Source organism: Athene noctua, chromosome Z, assembly GCF_965140245.1.
Source record: "Athene noctua chromosome Z, bAthNoc1.hap1.1, whole genome shotgun sequence".
NCBI lineage: Eukaryota > Metazoa > Chordata > Aves > Strigiformes > Strigidae > Athene > Athene noctua.
This window is the reverse complement of record NC_134077.1, coordinates 3584089-3611231: the sequence shown is the minus strand read 5'-3', so window position 1 is coordinate 3611231 and position 27143 is coordinate 3584089. Positions and strand designations below refer to the sequence as shown.

Sequence of the window (27143 nt, the reverse complement as noted above, 5' to 3'; positions counted from 1 at the left end):
ACCTTCAGGGTCACAGATTATAGCTACTGGTTTTGCAAACACTCATGGCAGTAGTCTGGGACCATTCTATAGCTCAACAAACATTTTTAGCTTTAAAACAGTTGGTAAAATTGTATTAGAAATTCCAGTCTGAGATGCTCAGCTCTTACTCTCCCATCATCCCTCATCTGGAAGAACAGCATAAAAAAAAAAAATCAGATATCATTTGTATTTTCAGGCAGTAACAGTCATGCATTGATTTTATTGTTAAGCTTTTCTTCAGACTGATCAATGTTGCCACCTATTGTGATCGTACCATAGCAATTTAATAATCAATTTCAGATTAAAGACTATAACTCGCTGCAATCAGCTTGGACTCTCCCGCACTTAACATACACCTTGAACAGTCTGCAGGTCTATCCTGGAAATGTAGACAAGGATGATGAGATTTTTAAGGAGAGATACATTGCCATTACATACAGACAATTTCAAATACACCTTTATAAAAGGAAGGTCAGTAACGGCAGAAGTGACGGATTTTTGATGGTACACCTTAACAATGGACCCCGGACAGCTCAGTGCATTTGACCTCCAGCTCTGCAATTCAAATCCAACTTCTCCAGATGACTACAATGATCCATGGCTGTGTGGTGGCCACATTTTCTCATTCATTAAAAACAAGAAATCCTAGAGACCCAGCATGGAGAGAACAGCACCAGCACCTATCTGGCAAGATCTACTACCATGGCAGTCATCCATTGTTAAGACAAAAAACTACCCATGACTAGAGTGTTCACTTAAAACAGAATTTGTTAACGTTCAAAATAATCAAATTTAAGTCACCTCAAAAGATTCTCACTTGTCAGACTGACTTTAAAACAATTTATAACAGCAAGGGTTAAACACCACGTAAAAAGCTTGACTGATGCCATAAAGCTTAAGATTTTTGATGGGTGATAGTTCAAGGAATGTTTAAATTCAGCTCTGTGCTGTTTATCTCTTGCACATACTGCTTCCAAACGAGTGGTCAGGAGCCTTCACCATGGGCTGCAGACAGACAGGAGTTGACACCAAATGAATATTTCAGGAGAGCTGTAAAACAACCAGGTCACAGGAGTCTCAAGGTGCTCCCAGAAAACACCCCAGCCAGCACTGGTGAGGGTCTTATCACGGTTAACGAAACTCCCAAAGTGGCACGTCAGAGCAGCCAAGTAGAAACCTATTTTCTTCTGCTTTGCTGCTGTTGTGTCCAGCTTAATCCTGGAAAGACATTTGCTCTCCAGCTGGTGACACCCAAATGAACCTGATTTTTAGCGCTTTCTGAAAAGTGAGACCACTTGAAGGCATCTTAAATGGTAGTTTTAATAATACAGGAAAAGTCTTGGCATCGGATAAATCATCCTTTTTTTCCTCCACAGCCCTATTCGTTCAGCTGGGTAGTGTCAAAGACGTACAAATACTTTGCTACCCGCGTGTTTCACTATTTTAAGTTTCTGAACTCACTGCCCTGACATAAATGGGTCCAGCAGAGCCATTATTTGCATTTCTCTCTAGTCATTACCAGAGGAGAGACGACCCCAGCTAGTGTAAAACAAAGCAACCTCAGACAGTGCTTGAAAACTTGAGAGCTGAAGGTAACACTGGGATTGTAACTGCACCATTTAAATACAGACACCACTTATCAGCTCTGGTGAATCAACCTACCACAGCACCCTATCTTGTTTTCTTCAGCCAGACAAAGCAGAAGTCAGATTTAGTGGTTGGGACGAGGGTATAAACTAGACAGACCAAGAACTTTGCAGACTGTCTGCACTGTCAATCATATGATTCGATGAAAAACCACAGGAAGTCCGATGAACAGATGCAGAACTGAACTGCAATAACTCCCCTACCGCAAAAGTTCAACAACATCGGGGTGTTTTCTTTTTTTTCAGTTAACGATTAGGAAGATAGCATCACGGCCAGCCAACAGCACCTGGCACGGCTCCAGGCAACTCAGTGGCATTTGAGCTAGAAGACTTGAGCCAGACATTAAACAAAAAAACCCCTTCCCTTCACAAATGAACCGTCAGAGCTGCTGTTAGGCTGCAGTGTCATGTCAGTGGATGATCTCCACTCAGATAACACAAGCAAGGTTGGATGAAGCTGCTTCAAGAGCAGTGGAGTGGAGCTATGTCCTTGCTTCTTCACTGATCGTTTCACTGAAGGAAAAGCAGCCCTCATCAACGCAATGGGGCAGTCGCTGTGGAAGAGAAAATCATAAAGTTGGATTAACCTCAAACTGGAGAGTCCTCTTTTCCCTGAGTCCTTGGTTAGAAACTTTGATTTCTGAAACAGCAATCCAACGTGATTTAGTATTTTCAAAAGCATGTGACTGATTCGGAAGAAAAGTACCATTTCCAAAGGAGTCTGAACACATCCGAGAGTCAAATTCACATTAGTTTGAAACATTGAAGTTTCAAAGTCTTTCTGAAAATGGAATTTGTGTGCGTTTGAAAAGTTTACCATGAGTCTTGTTTGGCAACCTAATGACATGCTGGCAAACTATGTGTTTCATATTGCTTCAGCAAAAAAAAACCCCCAAGAACTCAGATTCAGCATCATACTAAATCCTCATTCTAGGTACCATAAGGAATATTTATCCCAGCAAGGTTTAGTCCTACAACATGCCTTGCACCTAACATACCAAGATATATGGAGTCTGGGCTGGGGAAGAATATTCACATTGGTGTGCAAAATCCACAGCACCTCTTTAAAACCTGGTCCCCCAAATCCTGACTGAGTCAAACTAATGGCTAATCTTAAAAACAACTCAACAGTCATGCCTGGTACACTGTTCATGGTACTGATATATATGTATGTATGTAAACATTGTGATATTTTAGATAAATATAAGCATTTAAATGCCTTGACAGAACTCAATTTATGGAAGAAAAATTCTCAGTACTTGTTCTAAGATACTGATAACTTGAATTTTTGCAATTATTTAATTTTCCCAGGGAGATAATGCCATTTAATCTTTTTCTGGTTGTTTGCATTCACAGTGTTTCTGTTTGACTGAAGTCAGTCTATGTGGCTTTGGTGAAATATCTGTATGTGCTACACCACACCTGCCCAATATCATCTTTGTCTTCTTATGAGGCTTGAAGCACAGACAGCCCAGCAGAAGATGATGGTGGGGAGATGAAGGAAGCAAACAGGAAATCTGCTAGACTGAGCATGAGCTGCACATCTTGTTCAAAGATCTGTGTAAGGAATAGGTGCAAATTTAAAGACAGAGAAGAAAACAGTCGCTTGGAGTGTGTCAGGTGGTTTTGAAAAAGAAATAGAAAACCCAAGATGATAAGAAGAGGTTTGAAACAATATATGCATGGGCTTAAATATCTGCAGTTTAAGCAATCACATAAGCTGTAGTAGAAAATAACATTTTTCCTAGGGAGTAAAATTCAGTAAGGAAGCCATACCCATCTAATGAGATACAATCTTCCTGGTCCAGAGGGGCAGGGAAGTTTATCTATAGGGACACAACTGTTTTAGCAAGTTAGGATCATCGACATGCGATTTCCGTTTTCAGATCATTCATAGCAAAGGTCTGCACAACTGCAGCTGCAGGAAAATAAATGCTGAGGGAGTGAATAGTGAATCTGCACCGTAGGATGTGAACTACCACCAGAGAAGCAGACGTACCTCTAGTGAGAGTTCAGCAATTATAGGTTTTTTTTAATAGAGCGCTGGGAAGTCAGGTCAGTTTTGGAAAAAAATCAGCCAAGCGGCTGTGCCTAGATGTTTATTGGTAAGGACACAGTGATTTAAAGAAGTGAAATACTGGCAGTAACCCTGCCAGGGAGCAAAGCTTTGCGGAATACCACATTGCTAAAAAGAAAAAGATTCCATTTCTTTCTAGGATAGGTTGGCAAACACTGACAGCTTTAAGGTCCTTCAACAGAGTCAGGGTTGCACATACATACACACACATGTGTTTCTTCTCCTTACAGCTAGGAAACACTGCTGGTAAATGTCACAGAAATTATTTTTGTCTTCATACCGAGTCATTAATCTGTACAAATTCCAAAAGCACCGTATAAAAGTATAAATTTGATCTTAGGATGAGGCAAGGTACCCACTTCAAGCTGTCCTGGGTCCACCTCAGGAACATCTGACTCTGGGCCACTTCTAGACGGGACAGTAAGTAAACTGGACCACTGGTGAGCAGTTTCTTCAGCAAACCAGGCTGAAAACATGCCACCTGAAGTGCTGATCCAGAGAAAATCCCATAAACTATTAGTCTAAGAAAAGAGGGGGATCCCTGCTCAGCTTTGGGGATAATGTGTCTACCTGGAGAAATTTCAGAATGGGAAGAAGAGATTAAGAAGAAGATGAAAGACTAAAGCAGGACTCGCATATTACGTGCTGTTAAGCATCATTCACTTCTACATAATATTGTATGTATTACAGATATATAGTCACAATTCAAGGATTTATAGTTATAATTACAATTTGCTTGCCATGTCAGGACCGTTCTGTATCGTGTTGTCTAGATGGATACACATCTTTTCAGAACATTTCCAAGATGACAGCTCAACAGCTAGGAGCCAGACAGAGCTGTGACTTGCTGCCAGACCACAGAGAGACAGGGAACTGCAACAGGAACATTACAGGGATGTTTGCAACACTGCAGAAAAGACAATATATGCTGGCTTTGCCAAATAATAATAATAATAATGTCTAGAGATTGATGTATGTAATTATACTTCAAGATTGAGTATGAAGGCATGATGTGTAGACGAGATACCATCAACAAAATATCAGAACTTTCATACACTTCAGGGTTTAACCTGAAACAACAAATCTTTGAAAATACAGAGGCCTTTTAGATGAAAGGCATGGGATCTGAGAAAAAAATTCACAACCTCAAAATGACAACAGGTGAAAATGAGGAGTCGTTTTAAAATTTAAATAAAACTAACCATGAAAAGATTTAAACCTGTGGAACAGAGAAAGCTACCAGCCCAACTCACAAAAAGGGTTCTAGTGCCTGACCTTGCCAGAGCATTTGTGATCCTGTTATGTACACACACTGACTACTCAGACAAATACGTAAAATCCTTTGTGTGCTTTTGAATTTAGGGAATTAAAATCTGAAAACCAGAATAATCCCTGGAGCCATTTCTCAGTAGCATTAAAGGGCACCGCTGCACAAATGGGGATGAACCTATCAACTCAGAAAACTTTTATCGATATGAAGTGGATGTCTTCCTACCACGGGATTTGCAGAAAATGCACATTTCATAACAGCAGACCCTATTTTTACCAGAGCTAAGGAAGATGCAAATGAGTTTTAAGCCCTCGCTTCCTGCATTTCAGCTCACAGCCCATCCTTCTCTAGAACAATGTGCAAAGCTTTACACAGCACTGAAACCCAGCATGTTTGCAGCAAACACTTTTGTTAAAACTGGAATGCATTTAGAAATCACTCGTTCACTGCCAACTTTATATAGAAGATTTATATAGTTGCTAAGGAAAGGTTACAAGATTAGGAGTAGATTTTGGATGCTTTGCCACAACTCACAATTAAGCCAATGACGCTTTAGCAGTATCCTCAAAGAAGGGCTTGGACATCCAGGAATATCCTAAGTCTCAGAATTAAACCCTGAAACCTTATAAAGACTTCCCAAAACCCAAAATACCATTCTCCCCCCAAACAAAACAGATTCAAAGCTGGATTTTTTCATTCCAGAATTTTATGAATGAGACAGTTGAAAATCTGCCACTTTTCAAGTATGCAAAATGTAAACTTTAAACAAAGAAATTGGCTTTAATAACTCAGTTGGGAACCTCTCACTTACTTTTACATATTGTGTAAATCAAGAGAGGGGGGAAAATCAACTCTTTGAAGGTCTCAAATTGGGCAAAAATTTTAGTTGTCCTAAATCCATACATGCACATACATGGACCATTCTGCCAAAGACAGAAAAAATATATTTTAAACTTAGAAAGCAAGTGAAGGCAGGGGAAGATCAGTTATGCAGTCAAACAGCAGATCTGCGAGAAGCTGAGATGCTTGGTCCTTCCAGTGAAAGCTCATGGTGCCTTCAGAGCCCCAGCATCACCTGGTCAGTGGGGAAACCCTTATATAAAACAAAAAGGGCTTTTTATGGTTCAGAATTCCTCCCACACAATCTGATTATTTGCAACAGTGCAGATGAACTCAAAGGAAGGTAAAGCAGGGGTGAAAAAGGCAAAGTCTCCTCTTGGAGATACTGTACAAGCGAAGACTGTTAGCTGAAGACAGCAGAGGAGAATTAACTCATGTATCTGGGCTACAAAGTCTGCTCCAACATCCAGGTAAAAATTAAAGATGTGTTTCCCTTCATCAACCTTTTTTTTTTTAAAAAAGAAAAGCAATACTACAAATGCCCACCAATATCCCTGTTGTCATGTCGGAGTAAACTAACTGCTAATTATTTTTTGAAAAGTGAGTTGCACGCTTTTAGTCTAGTTCATACAATTTATTAAACTCCAACAATAAAGAAAAACTCACCTGAAAAGTTTTAAAAGGGCCTGTGAAGTGTACAAAGAATGGAAGGTTTGGAGAAAATAATACTGTTACATAACGAATGTATACTAATATACTCAAAGAAATGGAGAATCTTCTGCACACAAGTCTTAAAGCCAAATATATATTTTAAATTTCTAGCAGCGAGTGCTACTGTTTAAGTGACAGCAGCTGTTTTGATTTTGATAGCACACTAGTCTAAAATACAAGGAACATTGTTCATCGTGGAAATGCTTTGTGCTTCGGATAACATGACAGACGATTGCTCCACCTAGGCTAATGCACCATCCCATCCTCCTAAAACAAACCCCAGACAAACCTCTCACTGCTGCCCGACCTCTTCTACTCCTACCAAAACCCAGCAGTTGTGCAAATACAACTCTTGCGACTGTGTGTGCCATGCAATCAGCAACGCAGAATGAGCACAGGGTGTTTGTTACGGGTGTGGCAATGAAGAAAACCATTAAAAGTCAAGAACATGACCCACATTTATGTGTTTTGGTAAGGCACTGGAGCAAGCACTCTGCCTTGCTGCAACAGGGAGTCGCCTCAGGAGCCCTGTCTGGATGACATACAAACTCTGACCCAACTTTCTAATGTGTAAATATTAACCATTTTCTCCATTTTTCCAGTTCCTGTCATAGCCAGGGTTAGCTTTTTTGTCCCTCATCCTGGGAAAAAGACCTGGAGCTTTCACCATCTGCCTTTCCAGACTCAGTCCCACCTTGTGTTTGCTGGTGGAGCTGGAGACCACCAATGAATTCTCTGGTGTTGATCTCCTTGCTTTTCAGGATCCAAGATGGGAAGGCTCTGAACAATGCCGACAGAATAAACCACACTGATTTCACAGTTCAAAGATTCTTCCTTTTGGAAACTACCTATATGAGTCCTCTCTGCTGTCATAATACTGTTTTGGGATTATCCAATTAAAGCACAGAGGCAGAGAATCGAGAGGTCAAAATGCTCTTTTCACCCACCTGTTTCACCCAAAATTCAGTGACTACAATGTCACAGTTGTTTGTTTCCTCGTTTAGTTATGTAGAACATATTCCCCCAACACAAAAGGTGGCAGGAGAAGAGCAGAGTGATTCAGTTTGCATATTTTTCCAGTGACGAGGTCCCAGACATGCTTTCTCTGGAAATTGGTGCAATGCTGCAGCAGCATCCAAAACATCTCACCAAGCCAAAAAGAACATTCCTTCGGACAACTGGGACCAAGCTCCTCTCCGTTATCACTGTACAGGGGTCCAAAACGCCGCCTAGACTTTGGCTTTGTGCATCAACCCGGGAAACGAGACCTCTCTCCCCACTAAGTTTAACACCTTCAATTTGCCTCACGGAGGCTGACATTTACAACACATTTCCTTGCATGGAGGGCTCCTCGCGACTTGTTTTACGAGGTTTGACTTTTACATAACAGCAGCCACAAAGATGAAGCCCGAGCCGACATCCTCCTCCGGTCCCTCCCACCCAGCACGGCAGCGGGGCGGCATGCCAAGCCCAAACATCCTTCCCCTCTCCGAGCACCCGTGGAGGAAGACCTCCTTTTGATTTTGTACTTTTTAATCTGAGAGCGCCAGGCCTGTAAATATTACAAAAAATGATAACAATGACTTAAGAACAGAGACAGACTCGTTGTCACCAACTGTTAACTCTCAGATCAGGGCAGCCTAGGAAGTGGACCCTTATCTGCCTGAGGTTCAGGACATGCTGACTAACACCCCTATTGCGTCCGCAAACCTTCGCCTCCCTAATCGCCCTGAACTGGAAAACATACACTCCGACAGACATACTCCTTTCTTAAGTATTTCAAGCCTCAGCAAACAGACAAATCGTGCCGTGAGATGAGCAGCGCTGACCCGCTACATGCAGGAAATCCAATTTATTTGTCTTGAGGAGCGAAACGTGAAATGACAGTAAAACCTCTCTAGCCATAGCACGTGGTGCCAGACTGCAGCCTTATCTCTGCTGGGACCGTGAGTTGAAGAATTGGTGCCAAATCTGGACATTTACACTCTTTATTTTGTGGATGTGGACTTCACAGCTTCCCTGCCCCCCCCCCCCCCCGTTTGCCCTAATGCTGGGAGTCCTGTGAAGAGAGATCCAAGCCAGGGGGATTTAAGTTGACCTCAACATATAACCAGGGTGCATTTTCTTAAACGGATTTTTAGGTTGTTCATTGTATTCTATATTCTATTTATGAAGGACATGAAGGTTGTGACTGAATATTTGAATTAGCTAATGGAAACAAGCCTTTATCAATGATAGAGGCAAGTAGCATACAGGAGGGAGAAAGGGGTAGCTATTAAGAGTAGGACGAGGATTCCTTCAAGGTGGAGGGCATCTTGAGGAGGAGTCTTGAAGCTGGGCACCTGCAGCTCCTCGACTGGCTAAGTATGGGGAGTCAGGAGCTGACTGTATCCAAAGTGATCCGTGTGCTTGGTTTCCTCCTGAAGCCATCAGTTTAAAAAGTAGCACTCTCCTATAGTGAAACTGCCTTTTTTTTTTTCCCTAATGCAAACAATCAACTCAATCTGAAAAAGGGCCTCATGTGAGCTGCTCATTCAATAATGCATGAAAATTACTTGTGTTTTGTGTTTTACTATGCTTCAGAGGCAGTATTTCCAGATTTGTTTTCATTCACTGACCATAACTGCATTAAGACCTCCTATTCTGTTAAAGACTGTCCTTAGGACATGAATCAAGCAGTTCTAGAGACCCCCCCACCTCAGGCTGGGGAATTTTAAGAGTCATTTATTCATAAATGCTATTATGTCTCTTTGTTATCAAACATATCTGCCCCCTTCCTCCCTGTGCATTCAGGTCAAGACTGTTTACCCCGGTGACAACAATCAGTCTTTGCTGGTCTTAGCACAGGAGGATGGAGCTTGGCAAAACCTGATGGGACAGATAAGCACGAGGAATTCAAATAAAGTTTTGCTGCCTGGCTCTGAGCTCAGAGCTACAGGCACCACTTGAATCTCACGGGTCTCACATTCAGGACAACACATAAATTTAAGGGCTGTGCTCCTCTCCCGGTCCACTCCATAGATACAAAATTTTCTACTCTATTTTGGAGCTGCCAGTTGCTCACACTGTCTAGCAGACCTTCCTTCAGTGAGCTGATACAACCCTCTGGTTTCCTATCTGTAAAAATCAAAAACCCCAGCAAGGATTGTTACTTAACACGCTGCAGACAAGGAAGGGAAATCCTCCTGGAGCTTCAGGATGATGCTGCAGCATTATCAAGGTGGGAAATTCTCACCCCTCTCCTCTACTGTTTGTCCTCATGTCCAACTCAGCTCACAAGCCACAGGTTGATTGCTCTCCCACAGTTTAAACGTCTTTTGTGGCAAAGAACTAGTACAGATTAGCTAGCTGGTATGTGAGAAGTAAATGCAATGTATGTCCTGCAGGACTGCCCATCCTTCCGCAGCAGCTCCCTCGCTCTTGAGAGGTCACAGTGGCTGGAAACACTTAGCACCTACCTGGAGTTCTAGTACGGTCATCAAGTGCAAGGAGAAAAGCTGGGTCAGAGAGAGTTTAGCAGGGTTTGCCAGGGTAAGGAGTCAACATGAGAGCATGGTCAAGAAAAAAATCACTCTTTGTTTGCAAGCTCAACAGATTGTGGGTTGAGCATTACAGCCCTAGGAACCATAAACCCAGCCTAAACCCACATGGATTCAAGATTCAATGCAATCTTCTGATACTACAGAACAAATACAGCTACAAGAAAGGCATGGTGACCTAAACCAGCTGCCCTCTAACTCCTAACAGCAGAGACCTCAGCAGCAATGCTGATATACGTGAGAAATCCCCTGCTTGGCCAGGAAAAAGCCATCTACATCACTAATCATCCTAAGCAGGAACAAACAGCCTGTAAATCAACTGGAGAGAAGCATTGTAACTTGTACCAAAGGTTGTGACAAAATTAAACTCAGTATGGGAATGCAGTCGAGGCAGCCATCAGCTGACAAAGTACATTTCTTCCTCATTCTCACTTCTTGGTGTAGTTGCTGTAAACAATCAAGACATTTCTCTGATTTATGCATTTAATTAAAAGATATCTATAACATTCATGCTGTTTACATTTAACCCAACACTGCAATGAAAGCTGTAATTTTGTCTGGGATTTATATTCTGTACTCAAATTTATTTTAATTCCTTGATTTAAACATACACACAGAAGTGAAAATGTGTCAAATTATGAAAATGGAAAAGATTATATTCCATTATCTAGTTCATCTGTCAACCAGGGCAGAAATCTTCTGAGGACTGTTTTTCCCAATCTGCCATATGTTATGGAAACTTAAAAGACTAACTCAGAAAAGACAGCTAAACCTTAAAATTGGAAGAGCAATTGGACTGATATAATTGCAAGTTGGATACATCATTTTTTTCTTCTCCTCTGTCTTGTATTGAGTTGTTCATAACTCAACTAATCTTGCACCTTCTAGGATAAAACTGTTGGCCTCTGCCACATTGTTTTATTATTCTTTTTTTAAAAGATATTAATCCTTTTTATACCCTTTTAAACAGAATGAGAAAAAGTGTAGCGTTTTTTAATCAGAGAAAGCAGTAAATTAATTTTAAATGCAACTTTTTTTCCTTTTCAGCTACCCTGCCTATACTGAAGGTTCACGGTAGAAAACGAACACACGGATTGGAAAGAGCTCTCAACAGAGGAGAAAAAAAAGTCAGAGCATTTCAGGGTAATTTTACTTTGCTTTGACCAAAGTTGCAAGATATTTGGAAACAACACGTCATGCACATGCAGTGCATTTGGCACTGGACTTTTCATTAGACTCGCAACATATGCAACTAAGTAAGGGAAGGCTGCACAACACATGCGAAGCAGATTTAGTCACAGCAAAAACTGTAATAAAAGTATAGGGTGGCTTTCTAGGGTATGGAGGAGGGAAACTTGGGAAATGTTATTTAGCTTGAGCAAATGTATAGCTCCTAAGTTAACAGGGGACGGGCCTTGGCTGGGAGCCCACCTGTAAGATGTACTGGACAGGGAGTTATGGGCTGCTCAGGAGTGCTGGGCTCCTGCCAGGCTGCTGCGAAGCCAGCAAAGCTCTGCAGCTCCAGGCAGGGAAGCTCCTCTGTGCTCTCTTTCAAAAAATGGGATCATCCTTGAAGGTTAAGAGAGTTCAAATGATGTGGCAGGCGAGCGGTTAGCAGAATGGAAGTAGCTTTGAGAAACATACACGTGCAAAATGTTGTTTACCAGTGTCAGAGATCTGTTACTACGGGGAGCGACTTGGAAAGTCTCACACTGCTTTCCCATCCTCTCATTTTTCCAGTGCTCGCTTTCTGCCTTACTTACATTTTCTATGTCTTTCTTGTAGTAGCTTCCTTAAACCAATGAAATCAAGAAATTTAACGTAGCTGGTGACAACCAACCAGGTACAAAATGAGTGTTTCATATTAGAATCTGTAAAATTTAAATTCTTCTGCTTGAAGTCTCTACATGTGACTTCGCTTCCTACAGAGTAAGTGAATGACCCTATCTCCGTCTGTGCCACTGAAAAAATTAAATTTAGTGAATATTTATTTATTTTTAAATTGCACAGCTAAATCAAAGTAGATGCACTGACAGGCAGTGAAGCCTCCCAAGAGCTCACATGGAAAAATCATATTCTGTCACTACACTCATTTCACAGTGCAATGAAAGGCCAAGACCAGACTTCAGCTTTGAATAAAGAAATATTTGATTGATCTCTTTTGGCAATCCACACTCCTTTTACTGACTGGAGTTTGTATGTCATCTCCTGACCCCTTCCCCTCCACAAAGTTTGCAGAGCACCTAACATCAGGCTTCACATTTATCACCACCAGCAATGCCTTGTGCAAGGATGCTCCGCCATCTGGAGAGCAGCAACACGGAGGAAAACATCCCTCATCCTGGGTGACAGTAGGAAAATGCCACCACTCACCACTTTTTTCTCTCCTCCAAAACAATATTCCTAACAGCAACGGTTCCTGCTCATCACTGCAAAACAGTCACTTCCTGGGTAAGAACTGGTTGGGGCATCTTTCACCAGACATGGAATGAAGATGCTGCTGAAGGGCCCCTCTCATGCTGACTATGCCACCAGTAGAACACAACCACATTCTTCTGATTAAAGCGAGGAGGAGATCATTGCAATGGACTTACCTTGTGTCCATTACCAAAATATTTTTCTGCTCCCTACAGGATGCATGAAGAATTACATATTTATTTCTTAAGATTCGTTCTTAGACACCTGAATATTTTTATATAATACCAATTTTGTGTTTGTTGCTCTATTTCAGGAGAAAAGGCAAATGTTAAGTTGTTAAGAGGTAACTAGCCTCCACAACAGTACAACTGCCCCTTCTTCATTATGGTTTGTTATACCTTCCTTCATATTCCTTTCCTACTTTTTATCACCAGGGGTAAAAGGATGCTAACTAAACCCTTTGCAAATGCCAAACAGCCAGTTCTGTGCCCCTATCAGTGCTTCTCCTTCCCAGGCTACTTGAAGAGCTCTTTCACCCCCCACCTTTTTTTTTTTTTTTTTTTTTGTTATGAACTTTAACATGAATAAACAACTTTACTACAATCTGGCCACGTGATGCATTTGAAAATCTTGATAATCAACCCTCCACCTTCTCCTGTTCTAACCAGAATCCAGTTCTGCTCCTGATCGGATTCAAAGGAATTCTTAATTTTACAACATCAATAGTTTCCTGATGGTCTAATCCTGGGTCAGAAAGAAAAAACCAGCCTTTTAGTAACTGCTGTTACAGGACACTACTCCATCTTCTAAAGCCTCTGCATGTAACTGCATGAATTCTCATCTGTTGTCTTAATGGGAAGCAGTTAATTACAATCCACAAGCTGCCACAGGCAAGGCTGAGACATTAAACAGCTCAGCTGGGTATGGGGCTGTAACTGCAGTTACAGGTCTGTGTAGCAGTGATGGGACTAAACCCAGGTGACAGCAAAGTGAAGACAACCCCAGAAAAAACACATGGGGGAACAGCAAAACTCCTGCAGAGGTGATCACCCTGCTCCTAAAAGGGTTTATTTTCCCATTTTTCTTGAAGAATTAGTCTCAGAATTGCTAACACAGTATATAATTGTATTAATATTATATTTGCATTTATAAAATTAAACTGTTGTTATTATGTATTACATATCTCCTGGCTGGGTAGAGAGGACCTTGTCACCTGAACATTTCAGCTGATTCTCAGAACTGGTTTTGGATAACCAAAACGCTGTCCAGACCTCTGTGGATGGCTGACCTGAGTAACAGTATTATTGAATAGCTCCTCTGAAGCAGCTATGGTAACTCCAGAATAAGGCAACTTCATTCCAGTATAATTGTTCAGCTTTGTGAAGAAAGCAATTACTCTGGAATGAAGGGACTGAGTCCAGAATGCAGCTTCCAGAAGGTAACTGGAAGTGTTTTCAGGGGTGGAGGGGACAGGCGTTGAGCCTCCATGTAAATATTAGTCTCCATGTAGACAACAGCTTGGGAATAGGAGTGTCCTGTGCTAGCCCACCCTTCATCTTCATCTTGGCCAATGCACCTCATTCCTGAACTGCAGAATCACTGTTACTCAAGTCACTCACCCAAGGCACCACCCTCCCAAGCTACCTTGGTGTCTTGTGCAATACCCAGCTCCTGCTGCATTCCTTCATCTCTGGATGAAATTTGCTCCTCTGGATTCCAGTGAGATAAACAAAGCCCTGTGTAGGAACAGGATGCATTTTTCCTAGAGAACTTGATCAAACCATGAGCAGGATGTAAAGGAGACAATCAAAACACATAAAATATTAGATTTAAAAAGAAAGTAACTGCCACCATAATTCTGAAGGCAATGAAAGCCTCACCAGTGCTTCTAAAAACCCTAACATATGAGGTATTCCTACACTGTATTCGCATTTATACAATTAAATTGTTACTATTACCTATTACTCCAAATTAGTCTACTTTCAGCCAGTCATTTATCTTCTAGGTATTAAAGAGAACGAAGATCTTATGCCGAGGTTGAAGAAAGAAACAGTATTAAACTGTTTGGAGCTTTCCCTGATGACAGTAATGGTCTTTTGGGGACCATGACAGGTTCACTGATTACTTCAACACATAAAGCAAGTGTGGATTTGAGTGTTAGTGTCTCTTTTGTCTTGACCATCAATAACCTCTCACCGACAGACAGGATGGGTCTCCAAGTGTGCACAGCCCTTAGCAATCTTCTGGCTTCCCTAGTTCAGAATGGAAAGGACCAATGTAAGTACCATACAGGGTACACTATTTTAAAACACCTGTTTTTTTTTAATGAAAGTCATATTTATACTACTAGAACACCTTTTTTTTTTTAAGACAAGGAATGCTAAATTTGTAATATTTTTAAGTTAACTTCAGCTGTAGACACAGCTTTGAAAGCAGCTGATTTTTACGAGTCTCAGTTATGTCAGCAAGGAGGCCAAGTCACCTACTTGTCTTCTGCCGTGGCTTGGCCTTGCAGGATGCAGCGGGGGTCCCTCGCTGGCACCAGCCGCACGATGATCCCGTGGCACCAACCGAGCCTCAGCGAGTGGTAGATGAGACTTACATGGTGCTTGCATAGGTTGCAAACAAGCTGTTCTCAGCAACTTTTTGCTTACAGACAAAGGATCCAAAATTGTACAAAGCTAAATGAGCTAAGGGAGCTCTAAATATTTTCGCAGTGATCCGTTCTAGTGCAAAAATTCTGTTCACACGATCTTCATATAAGAAGCAATGAAATTAAGTAAGGTTGTGTTACTTGCTATTGCTATCAATTAATGCAGCAACCACTTCCAGACATAATAATTACCATATGTGCACTGTGCTTTACCTCTGGGATTATTAATTTCATACACAGGAGGTTACAACTATTGATTGCATTAAAACATATTGATATGTTACAATAGAAATGCTCCCACTGCAACACATCATTGCACAAATTGAAATGATTCAAGTGGTATAGAAACAGCCAACTGCACCCATCAGTGGACAAGTTGCTAATGGTCATTTCTCCATCCCCTCTTAAACACAAAAACACAGTATTGCAACAGGAGAATGACAGCAGTTAGCTACTTAGGGACAAAAATTACAGAGTCTTAACAGACAGATGTTGACCCCTGGATAAATGCAAAATTAAATCAATATAAATAATAACAATAAAATGGCTCTTACTTCTCACTGCGATCTGCCCCACCGAGAATTTGCCTGTGTAGAGGCGATTGCCGACCAAGCGCTACCCTACGAACTTTGGAGCCGCCTGATGTCTGGCCAGCCTCAGAAAAACATGCATTTGGATTTTTAAAAGTGCATTTGATTTTTGGAGTTCGACGAAAACTTGACATATAATAGCATCTCAAAAAAGCAATGGCCACGCTGCTGTACAGACAAGTGGGTTTCTAACTACATGCAAACGCAGCAATACATTCAGAAACAACTGCACTCTTTTTTTGTTGTCATCCTATCTGCATAATTAAAGATACATTTCTATTCAATTCTGGTTAAGCATCTGTAAGTTATATAACCTGCTTTAAAACCTCCCTGTAAACAACAAAGGATTGTTTGTGTTTTTAATAAATCTTAATTCTCCCTCTTCTACTTCAGATGACATATTTCAAGCAAGAACACACTGAACGCAGTAGGCAAATCTCAAAATAATTCAACTGTCCTAAAACAATCTTTATCAAGACAGTGGCAACCACGATGCAAATGAACAAATGTAACAGGCAAAATTACCAAGTTCGCTGCCTTGGTAGCACATTCATATGAGGTGAAAGCGTGTCAGCAATTTCCAGAAACCTTTAAAAGTCAGAAGGAACCTGGCTTTTTTTCAGCAAAAGCAGTAAAAACAAGTACCAAGCACAAAGAGTTAATGCATTCTTCTTCTGAAAGCAGGAACGAACCCTATTTCGTCAGTGAGGTTTGGCAACGTGCGAAATCCTGTAACCAATTTCATTTCCTGATAAATGAACGGTCCACAGGGGAAAGTCAGCCAGAGGCTTTGGGAACTGCCGAGAGCTCAGACATGACCGAGAGGCTCCTGGAAGGAGCCAGACTGTCTCTTTGCTTATCGCCGCCCAGCCAAACGGCACCATCCGAACGCCGGTGCTGCCAGACTCCATTTCGAGCCGGAGCTGCAGCGCAACGTGATAGCACCTCATCAACACGCGGGATCCCCTGCAAAAATAAACCAGGTCCAGCACACGCCTTATATTCGACTTTAAGCAACTGTGCTGAAAACACATGGTTGTATAAAACAGGCGTTGGGATGTAACGGTCTGCGTTGTTTATGTGTTTTAAAGCCAAGTGCTAGGAGTGACTTGGTATTCTGGAGTTTAGAATCTCCCCTCCACCCTTCCACAGGGAAGAGCCAAATACAGAAGGATAAATCATTCATTATTGGATAGATTCTGGCATTAGTGAGGCTGTGAAGGATGCATTTGCAATAGGAGCTATAGGCTGCGTCGCGTGGAAAGCTGAACGTCACTCTCAAACTATTCCCAGTTTTAAACTATAAATTGATATTTTGAAAAGTTAGCCTCATAAATGTGACTAATAGTCTTACTGAATGTTAACAGTAAATATCAAACCTAATTGCAAAATGACAAATGTGCCTCAACACAAACTCAACAGTGAGTTTCTCATCTATTTAAATGCTATCTTTTCATACAGAGTTAACCTGAATGTTTGTTAGCTTTTACAGCCATTACAAATTGATTCACAGCTCCATCATTTTTATAAGAAAGTCAAGTAGCTTGACACACATAGATCTGAACTTTTAAAGGTCTGAAGTTTGAGCTTGTTAAAAAAAACCCAACAAAACAAACTCCCCAAAACTGCCAGTCTGATGACCCCTGAAGGGAAGATAAAAGGAAAAAAACCTAGCTCAAATAATAACTTCAGGCCCTTCATTACCAAAATCCTGGGTAACTTTTCAAGTGGCTTGCAGGCTTATAATAGCAACGTCTGCAATTGATTAGCTACCCCAGCACAACCAGATGTCACAGTGACAGGGAGAAAGTACTGTTGGTTCTAGAGTTTACTGGGATGCAGAACATCATTTCACTGAAAAACAGAACATCTAAAAAGGAAGTTGGGGAAGCTAAAGAAATATTATGCTTGTTCTCAACCAAACCACCTGAATTCAGTTTTATTGCATCTTCTAATTCTCTGGAAAAACTGGCATAAATTCTTTCTTGTTCCCAAGGAAAATGCTGCTCACTTGACTTGTTCTGCTCAAGACTGTGACAAACACAAGCTGATAATATCAAAAAAGACAGTTCTCTATGTTAACTGTCTACCCAGGTTTGCAAACAAGGCCCACAGCCTTGGAGGAACACCAGAGCACGACTCCAGACACACCAAGGTCTACACTTAGAACAAACACTCCAGGATTCCCATCCCTGTTGCTCTTTCTCTGACTTTAGTCATGTTATTTAATGAACATTTTAGACCCCAAATAAGAGGAGTAATGAGAATGTCCCCGAAAGGGACATGAAGAGGATCAGTTCTTCTTTCAGACTATTTTGATATTCACAACACTGCTGCCTTTGAACGTATCCTTGATAGTTTCTGGACTACCACTACGCTTTTACCAAATACTGCAATGACTCCACACACATCACTGCAGAGCAAGCAAGGAACGCTACGGCAGGAAAACAAGTAGCCTACTTTCTTCTCTCTTCAAGCTGTGGTGTTAAAATGGAGGATAATACTACAGGGTATGGTATACTATAGACTGCCTGACATAAGCAAAAAGCAGCACTGTGATATTAGTATTCAGATACTACTTCTAAGATAAGCAGTCAAAGCACAGTGAAGCGATTTAGCCATCAGTGCCTTATTTCAATTATAACCTGTACAAGACTCATTGAATGGTTCATGTGTTACCATCCATTTCAACACGAGAGCTCACAAACACTGAATGGATTTCGTGTGGGTAACCAAGACTCACTCCCAGCTCCTCCAAGCTGATCATTCACTAGTTAACAGGGCTCTCTACCTCCCTCTCTTTGCTCCTTCAGCTGCTTCTCTCCATCCACTTCAACCAAGCTGGCTGAAGCTCAGAGACTCATTTTTGCATCTCTGTTCTCACACAGCATGGGAAGAAACACAAAGATCTCACACTGTGAGATCTTTACCAGGCTGCTGACCGCCGTGGGCATGACTGCCCTACAGAGGCATGGACAGCTTTGCTTCGTAGCCCTCTGAACCACTGCAGATACAGGCGATGGGGCTCATCTCCTTACATCTGCAGTGATGCAACGCAAAATACCAGTCCTATGCTGTCCTTTAAAGCAGCACAGGAGAGACAAAGCTAGGACACATCTCAATTTTCTGAGCTAGTGCTCAATTAATGAGAGTCCTGCAGAAGAGCATCCAGGGAAATGAGGGAGAAAGGGGACAGAGAAAAGCACACTCCCTCTTCCCTCCTAACACCAGTCACGATGAGCCACATGTTTCCCACCACGTCCTGCTCATGTCATGCCTGGTAGCACCTCGTAAGCACGAAGATACGGTGTGAACACCTTAAGACTTCTGAAGTCAACAGCAAAACTCTCCAGTGAGAGCAGGATTTTTTCCTGTGGATCTCTGAAGCGTTAGGATACAGCAGTGAATGCTTCAGTGACTAGGAAGAAAACAAGGTTGAAGTTCTCCGTTTATTCCTGATCTGTGAAAAAAAGCTTTATACAGTGCTCTAAGTTGAAAGCATGATTATTATTTTCTGTTCAAAGAGATTTTTTGGCTCATTTACAGTAAGAAACTGGTATTACATGAGAAACAGTTTAAAGAGCAGAGATTCAAGAGTTTGCTAATGCATATTTTCCGATGCTGATGCTGCAATAATGTTTATATTACTCTTCAATAGGGAGGTGTCAGAAAAGCTTTAGTATGTTTTTAACTCTGTGACAGGCAGACAAGCAAAATAAAATAGCCTTTTTTTTTAACTTGTTCTAGTCAACAATGCCAAAAACGACTGTTTATTTTTCTCCACCCCCATGGAAGAATTTCTAACCACTAAACTAAAGTTAAAAAGCTGCTTTTAATTCCAAAATTGACTGACAGCTGCTATGTAAAAGCAAACCTAAGTTGTTTGGGTTCTCAGGAGCATTCAGATTTGCAAAATCAAGTTTCCTTAAGCCATTTGAGGGGTTGGGTTTTTTTGGTCCCTCCCCCCCAATGCTAAAAAAATAATTTAAAAAAAATGCAATACTGTATAATTTTCACATTCAGAAGACAGTTGGGGAGAGGCAGAGCGCACATCCCTTTTTCAAATAGCCTTGAGAGTAACATATAACGTGGTATCAGTTACAGCGTTAGCTAACTCTCTTTGGAAGTGCCAGCAAGAGGTTGTGAACGCCACGGTACACACCACCGCTGTTAGACCTGGCAGCATTCGAACAGATAATACATTCAGCTGTAACCAAGACCTTATGTGCAAAAGGACTTGTCTTACACCACACCAAAGAAAACCAAATCCTGACATCTATGACATTCAAAATCCATGCAAACGCTTACTAGGACGGTAACTCTATGAAAAGTTCTGGTTGTTTTTTTTACTTAAAAATATTAAAGCAAATTTTGAAAAATAAATAAATATGCTTTAGAAGTGACTCACCAACACTACCAGACTATGCCAACCTTTCAAACTTGAGCCCAGCAATATGAAGCACCGTGGATCACAAGTTTCAAGTCAAACTACATTTCAAAGGACTGAAGTGTAATTTATTTCACTTTCCCTAGAGCTTCTAAGTTAACCAATTTTTTCTATCTTATAGGAAGAATGCTTCTGAAAATTAAGTGGTGTTAGTATTCAATCCAACTCATCAACTGTATTTGCATCATACACAGCTACAAACAAGTCTCTCTAAAGACTGCTGAAAGCTGCTTTTAACCATGGAACAAAAGGAGTCACCAAATTTCACTGAATCCACAGATGTTAAAGCTAATTTGCTTTGGCCCTTGGCTTCCTCAGCGTTAAAAAAAAAAAAAAATTAACCAGGCATATAAGAAAAATAGTCAACCAAGCATAAGGGTTGCAGTTTTGCTTAAAAATATATATGGCCTTCACTGCAAAATTTGTTACCATGTTATATATTCTAACTAGGTAATTTTACCTCCTACTATGGACACATTTTTGTGAATTATCATACAGATGTTTAAAAGTGATGGTGGCATTTATTTCTGAACTATAGTCCCAAAGTTTTGTCTCTCTTCTGGGGTGATGGAGTTAAGAGCCTGACTTGTGACTTACTTTCTGTAAGTTTTTGAAATCCACAGTCAAGAATTCCCATACGTTGCAGTATGTCCGCAAGTATCTAACTTTAAGTACTATAATCGTCACAGTTTTTCCCTAACATTTTTCACATACTTTAGTTCTTGGTTACACATGAGTTTGCACTATCTCATTAAGCAGAGCTAAATGATATAAACTCCTGTTTGGACATACTTATTATAAAGTGGTGTCATTCAGTTTAGTTTCAAGTCATTTAAGTTGCTGGTCTTACATTAGTAGAAGAGCACCTGCATAAGGGTTTGTCCTGGTTCAGACAGGCAGACAGGTTTATAATCTCACTTTAAGATTAGCCAGAGTCAGCTGAGTGCAGACATGTCTCTGACCGCCTGCTCACAGCTTCAGGATGGTAAGTTATTTTGTAACCACAAAGCCCATCAAAACTTTCATGATCATTTTTCCTGGAATTCTGATTACCCAAAATCATGTTTCTCAAGGGATGTGGAGTATATTCTTTACTCGAGGTGTCTGAGAATCTGACCTCTAAAACGAATGCCTTCAAAAGGAATGTGAATTATTGTTCATCACTTACAGGTCAGCTCACGGAAGCAGCGAAGTTTGACATCTTAATTGAGGGTATAAATTGTCAGAAGGAAATATACAATCCATAAATATTATTCTTAGCATATGTTCGGTGCTTTGGAAAGGCCCCAAAAGCACTTTGTTTAAAAGTTTCTTACACTTCTCTTACTAATCCGATCTTCTCCAGGTTAAGGGTTAACAGCAACTGAGGGTCAGCCAAAGGAAGCCTGTATTACAGATGCCTGCCTAGTGTCAGACCTAAGGATGTGTTAGACACAATCAGCTTCCACTATAATAAGATCTTTGACCCTTCAGCCAGAAAAACCTAAATATCAGGAAGAATTTGATGAATTTATTTTTTAAGGAAGTTTTCTGTCTCTCTTGGTTAGTGCTACGCCCTAGAGCTAAAGGAGGTGCTGGTCTCTGTAAATCCTCTGGCATAGAGTTAATCTGTGCAGCCCTCTACCTAAAACCCGTGGTAGTGAGGTGCTGCTGCAGCAGCAAAATAAATGCAGGAAAGCTGTACATCGCTTAGGAATTACAGATCCGCTCCAGGGTTTAATTTAATAGTTAAAGACCACAGGTCTGGCTTCTGAAGCTAACATCTTGCTGGGGCCAAGCAACAACCACTGAGGACTAAGGACATCAGAACTCCAGGAAAAAAAAAAACAACATCATCAGGAGCAACTGTAATGAAAGACAGGGCAAGGGATGTGCTCTCAGGATAAACATCACGTCAGGTAGGATGCATACACATAAACCGTTACCAATTTCCTTTGCCATCTGGGGCATTGTGTGCTACCCCTGTCCCTCTGCATGGTGTGACGGCACCAGCGACTGCGTGGAACGGATGATGTCTGCTCCCCAGGAGCAGCATCTGCAGAAGCAGGGCAACCTTTCCTGAGAGAGTGCCTTAGCTAAACCAAGAGACTGTTTAGACTGCCTCAGTTCTGGAGACTTTACACGCACCTTCTTTTATGGCTATCCCTTCTTTTCAGAATGGAAAGTACCTACTCTTGATGTTTCCCATCAAATTCACTGCTACCTCAGTCAACAACCATGTTTTCGGTAGCTGAACTTTTGGTGTCGGTGCTGCTTCCCCAGGAGCAGGGTGATGTGCTGGGACACACAGCTGTTCAGGCCCAGATACCATCACTCCAATGACAATTTATTCTTTTCCCCTGAGCTCTGGTGCCTCCATGATTAGGGGCTTTCTCCAATGAAATAAATGCAAGTTGAAGGGGTTGGAAGTACATCGTTAATAAAAGGGGAAACATATAAAAGTGCTTTTAACACCTAAAATGAAACTTACTGTGTCAAGAGACTGAAGGCTTTTACCTCTGCTCCTTTTACATATTCTGTGAAATTTTAATGCTTGTGGAACTAGGATGCACTTCAATAAATATTGAATTTTGTACCATGCCTGAAAGACATGAGTTGATGGCATAATGGCATGTCTGCATTGCACATGAAGAACACATGACAGAATGCACACTGATGACAAAATACTCATTGACACAGCAAAGAAAGGGAATAGGAAAAAAATAAAAGCAGTTCAGAATTTGTTAATGAAAATGAAATCTCTGCCTCAAGTGGCTTAGCTAATGGGAAGTTTTCTTTTATAAAGCATTAAATGCGGCCTCACAAGTGTGATCATTCCATGAACCCAAATGTCAGCTTCCAGTCACTAGCTGGCATTCAAAACAAGTTTTCCCACTTATTGTAAAAGAGTGGTTATCTGCTGGCCAACTCCCCTTGAAATACTGAGATAACTCACAGACTCCATACACAGTCCCACTTCTCTCATGCTCCTAATCCTGAAGTACAGATACTTCAAAGGGAAGAAAGGCAGCCTCAGAACATTAAAAAATAAAAATAAAGAAAGAATGAGGCCAATTTTCACCTATCACTATGATCTCTAAATTGCCTTTAATAAGCTCCTGCAATAAAACAGGGAGTCTGGATTGTGGGCTGCTTGTCTGTGAAGGAGACAGCTCTATCTCCACGCCATGGCTTCTGCCTCCATCCTGGGCATATTAACTTCATTTATCTCCTCCCACAGACTGAAGGAGAAATAACCAGCTCTTGGTTTCAGCACCTGTCCTTTATCTCTCTGTTTATGCAGAAGTCTTCTAAAAGGCTAATTACTTGGCTTGGACTTTTCTTGCCTTCCACAGTACATGGCTAAAAGCATATGCTTAAAATAATGTTAATTATATTGTTTGTCTCTGGTCAGATTACTCTGAGACTAGAAGGAAAATATGAGTTAGATCTCCCATTTCCCAATAATAATTGGGAATAATAATTAAATAAAGAAAACGCAGGACATCTTTCCTAACACACACACACAAACATATATGTATGCATTTATGGCCTACTGCTAACACACATGCCCACTTTGCATCCCATGTTGTTTCCCACAGCAAAAGGGAGCAGGAGTACCAGGGTGTGCTACAGAACTGATAAGCTCCATTATGCAGATCAGGATCGTGGCTCAAAGTGCTGTTATTTCTAGTTGACATTTATTCATGCTTGAACTATGGTCTAACAGCAGACTGAATACATGTAACACCTCTTGAATGCTCACTTCCTCAACAAAGGCCAAGATAAGCAACTTAAAAAACATTCACTACATTTATCTGTGCATACATTAGGTACTTATATACAAGAAAAAAATCCCACCACTGTCTCAACTTCAGGGAAGCAAGTGAGCTTCAGTCCTCATTTTTCCAAGCCAAAACCCCTTTGTGTTTCAACTGCCTCCCCCCCAGAGCACTTCAGCTGAAGATTGTAATTTCTAGGAGGTAGGAGTAATATCCCTGCAGGGTCTCTTGCATTTTAGAACAGTTCAGTACATAATGGCAAAAGGCAAGGATGGCTTAAAAATTCATTAGCAACCAACTGGAAAGTAGATTTATATATTCTAAGGATTAAACTCCACAGCTTTCCATGTTGCAATTACGCGTAGGTCATGTCAACCCAGATGCACCAGACACATAGTTCCTCCATGCATTGTCCCAGCTGGCCAGGCACAAGCCAACTCCTGTCCAGAAGCTATTTCTCTGAATCGGCTGTGCCCAAACCAGCCTGTGATAGAAAACTGTCCTTTCAGCAGGCTGTATTAGCTGGTCTACGCAGCTAGACAGCTTCCAGCTCGCAGATGCAAGAGCAGCGATGTGAACAGCCATGGAGCCTACTGTGAAGGCAAAGTGACTGTGGGTAGGGCTGCTCCCACCCATCCAGACATGCCCAGAGAATGTCATTAAAGACGTGGATTAAAGCTTTCTGCTTTATTTAGCTGCTGAAATACCTCAGAGTTGCCAGAGTTGTTGCGTAACCGTATCTTTAGTCTGATCTTAATATGATTTTGTCGAGCTTTAGAAAAGCTTCCCCTGAAAACCTCAGAGACTGAAGTGGGAAGGCCTGAGGAACTGCGAACTCCTAGGAGGGAGGTACAAGGATAGAGGGCACGAAGACTCACAAGGTCACTTCTATATGAGGGAACTGCATGTTGCTCATCATCACTGCTGTATAATGATGCTGTGTGCATTTACAAATTAATGCATGACATTGAAGATACCAAGGTCAGTGTCATCAACTCTTCTCCATGCAGGATTAACCTGCTCTGGCCCAGCTGTTTGCTCAGCAAAAGGATTCTGAAAAAATTATAAAATCCAGTAGGTGGAAGTGGACGGTGTAGAAGAATTATGTGCCAGACTGACTGTGTTCACTTGGCAACTCTACCCCCAAACTGACGTCCTTCAGAGGAAAGGCAAGTGCTCTACACTATAAGCATCCTTAAAATTGGAAGTACTCAACTGTTTGGTGAGGACTTGCAGAACTTGGCACTTGACAAAAAACTTTGATCTGTTGATTTAAGTGGCAATACAAACATGTCATTTTGATCTCTGTGTATCATTAATGCACAAAACGTAAACTTGATGGGACAGCACTCCAGAAACAACTTTTCTTTAAATCATGGAGGTCATCTGGCACAGTAACTGACCGATAAAAACTTCCTTTTTTTGTAAGCAGGGAATTTATTTATCAATGGCTCTATATCAAGAAGGAATTGCTGCAGCCTCTTAATATGAGAGCTTTTAATTACCTGCATGTAAGAATAAGATCACAGAAAAAGCAAAAGGTCCAGCGTTTCTCTGCACTCACAGCATCACAGTGTATCAAGGACACAACCTGAAGGGCTGGATTTGGATCCAACAACTCCTCTGGTGTTACTGAGGCTATTCCTGTACTGCGGCTCAGGACTCGGACTCTAGACCAACCTCTCCCAAAGTAATTCAGTCTGAGTCCCAAAGTAATTCAGTCTGAGTGATTAAATACGTGCTGTCTCCGGGACACGGGGAACTGTAGGAAAGACATTAGTATAGGCAGACAGCTAGACAATTCCCACTGGGTGTTTTAAAATTATCAGGGTATAAATAAATTACCAGCCATCACCAATGGCCACGCGTACTCAGTGTGACTTATCAGATGATGTTTTCCTAAAGTTACCATGGAAGAAATGGGTCTTGAGAAGCTCCTCTCGCGTTCTTATCACGGAATAGGAAAAAAATGATTCTGCAGAAAGTAAACAGTATTTAAAATACACATGGCATAATGGAGAAGCAAAATTCGTTGTGTGTTTGAAGAACATACGTAACTCCCGTTTACTTACGGATTTCATTATTGAAGTATTTAAGTGTCACACAGCTATTAATGGATTTTAGCCTCACAAAACTTGTCAAGTTGGTAAATCCCTCACGAGATTTGAGAGATTCTCAGAAGGGAACGGAGGGGTTTGTCAGGATTACACAGAAAGCTCACTGTCATATTGACCAGACTTACTTCAGATCCTGAACTGATTTCCACTAGGTTGGTTAATTCTTAACTAAAGTTCCGACAATTTATCTTTGTAGCATTTTATATAGACCCAGATGGAGGTGCAGAACACAAGAGCAAGAAGAATAAGTTAACAAAAAAACCCCAATGATCAAAGTTTGATTACAGTTTAACTAAACAATGGAGAGGTGAAACCGCATCTTCAAGGTAGGATAAAAGAAAACCTTAGCTTCAACAAATGTCAATTCCTTCACAGGCTTCAGTTTAATAACTGATCAAGAAAACTCACCCAGACATTTAGCACAAATTAGTAATTTCAATTAAAACATAAGACACATGTCAATCCACAATGTAATCCCTTAACAGCCAAACTGACAGCAGAAATGACGTTGTGACGTTACGGATAGAAAGGGTACGTATGTAATTGATTGGAACAGTACACTTTAATTGATGAGGTCTTGATCACTTACCCTTAGCCTGTCTTTGGGCAAAGCAACAGCTCCTTGCTTGATGATTTCCAGAACTCGCTCCACTGACAGCTCAGCTCCAGCTTGTTCTAATCGGGAACTGAAAAAGCTGATCACCTGGAATGAAAAGTCGGAGCGCATAAATAAAAAGAAGAGATCTTTGTATTAATTTACACACAGAGTTGTCATCTTCTTTCTCTGCATTGTATCTGTACTTCTTAAAGAATAATCATGTTATTGCTTGCGTCGCAACCAGGAGACTCTGTTAATGTCAAATGAGCACAATTACCAGTATCCTCCTGCAGTCATTTTTAACACATAGAGGGTTTTACAATTTAACACACACAGCTGAATTAATAAATTTACATTTTCAAGTACCATGCAGTGACGTATCATTCTATCTATCAGTATTTCTGCATATCAGGATTTTTGAGGCCTTCCAGTCTACTTTTTACAGTTTGGCTAGA

The 27143-nt window shown here is 41.1% G+C and overlaps 1 protein-coding gene across 2 annotated transcripts in view; it reads right to left on the bottom strand.

Annotated features, from left to right (window-relative positions):
- The window catches only part of DYM (dymeclin), a 229417-nt gene that overhangs the window by 5998 nt on the left and 196276 nt on the right, over nucleotides 1-27143 (bottom strand). For both annotated transcript variants that reach the window (XM_074931919.1, XM_074931918.1), the window contains one exon: nucleotides 26680-26793. In XM_074931919.1, the coding sequence (XP_074788020.1) occupies nucleotides 26680-26793 (114 nt within the window). The remainder of the gene's footprint in view (nucleotides 1-26679; nucleotides 26794-27143) is intronic.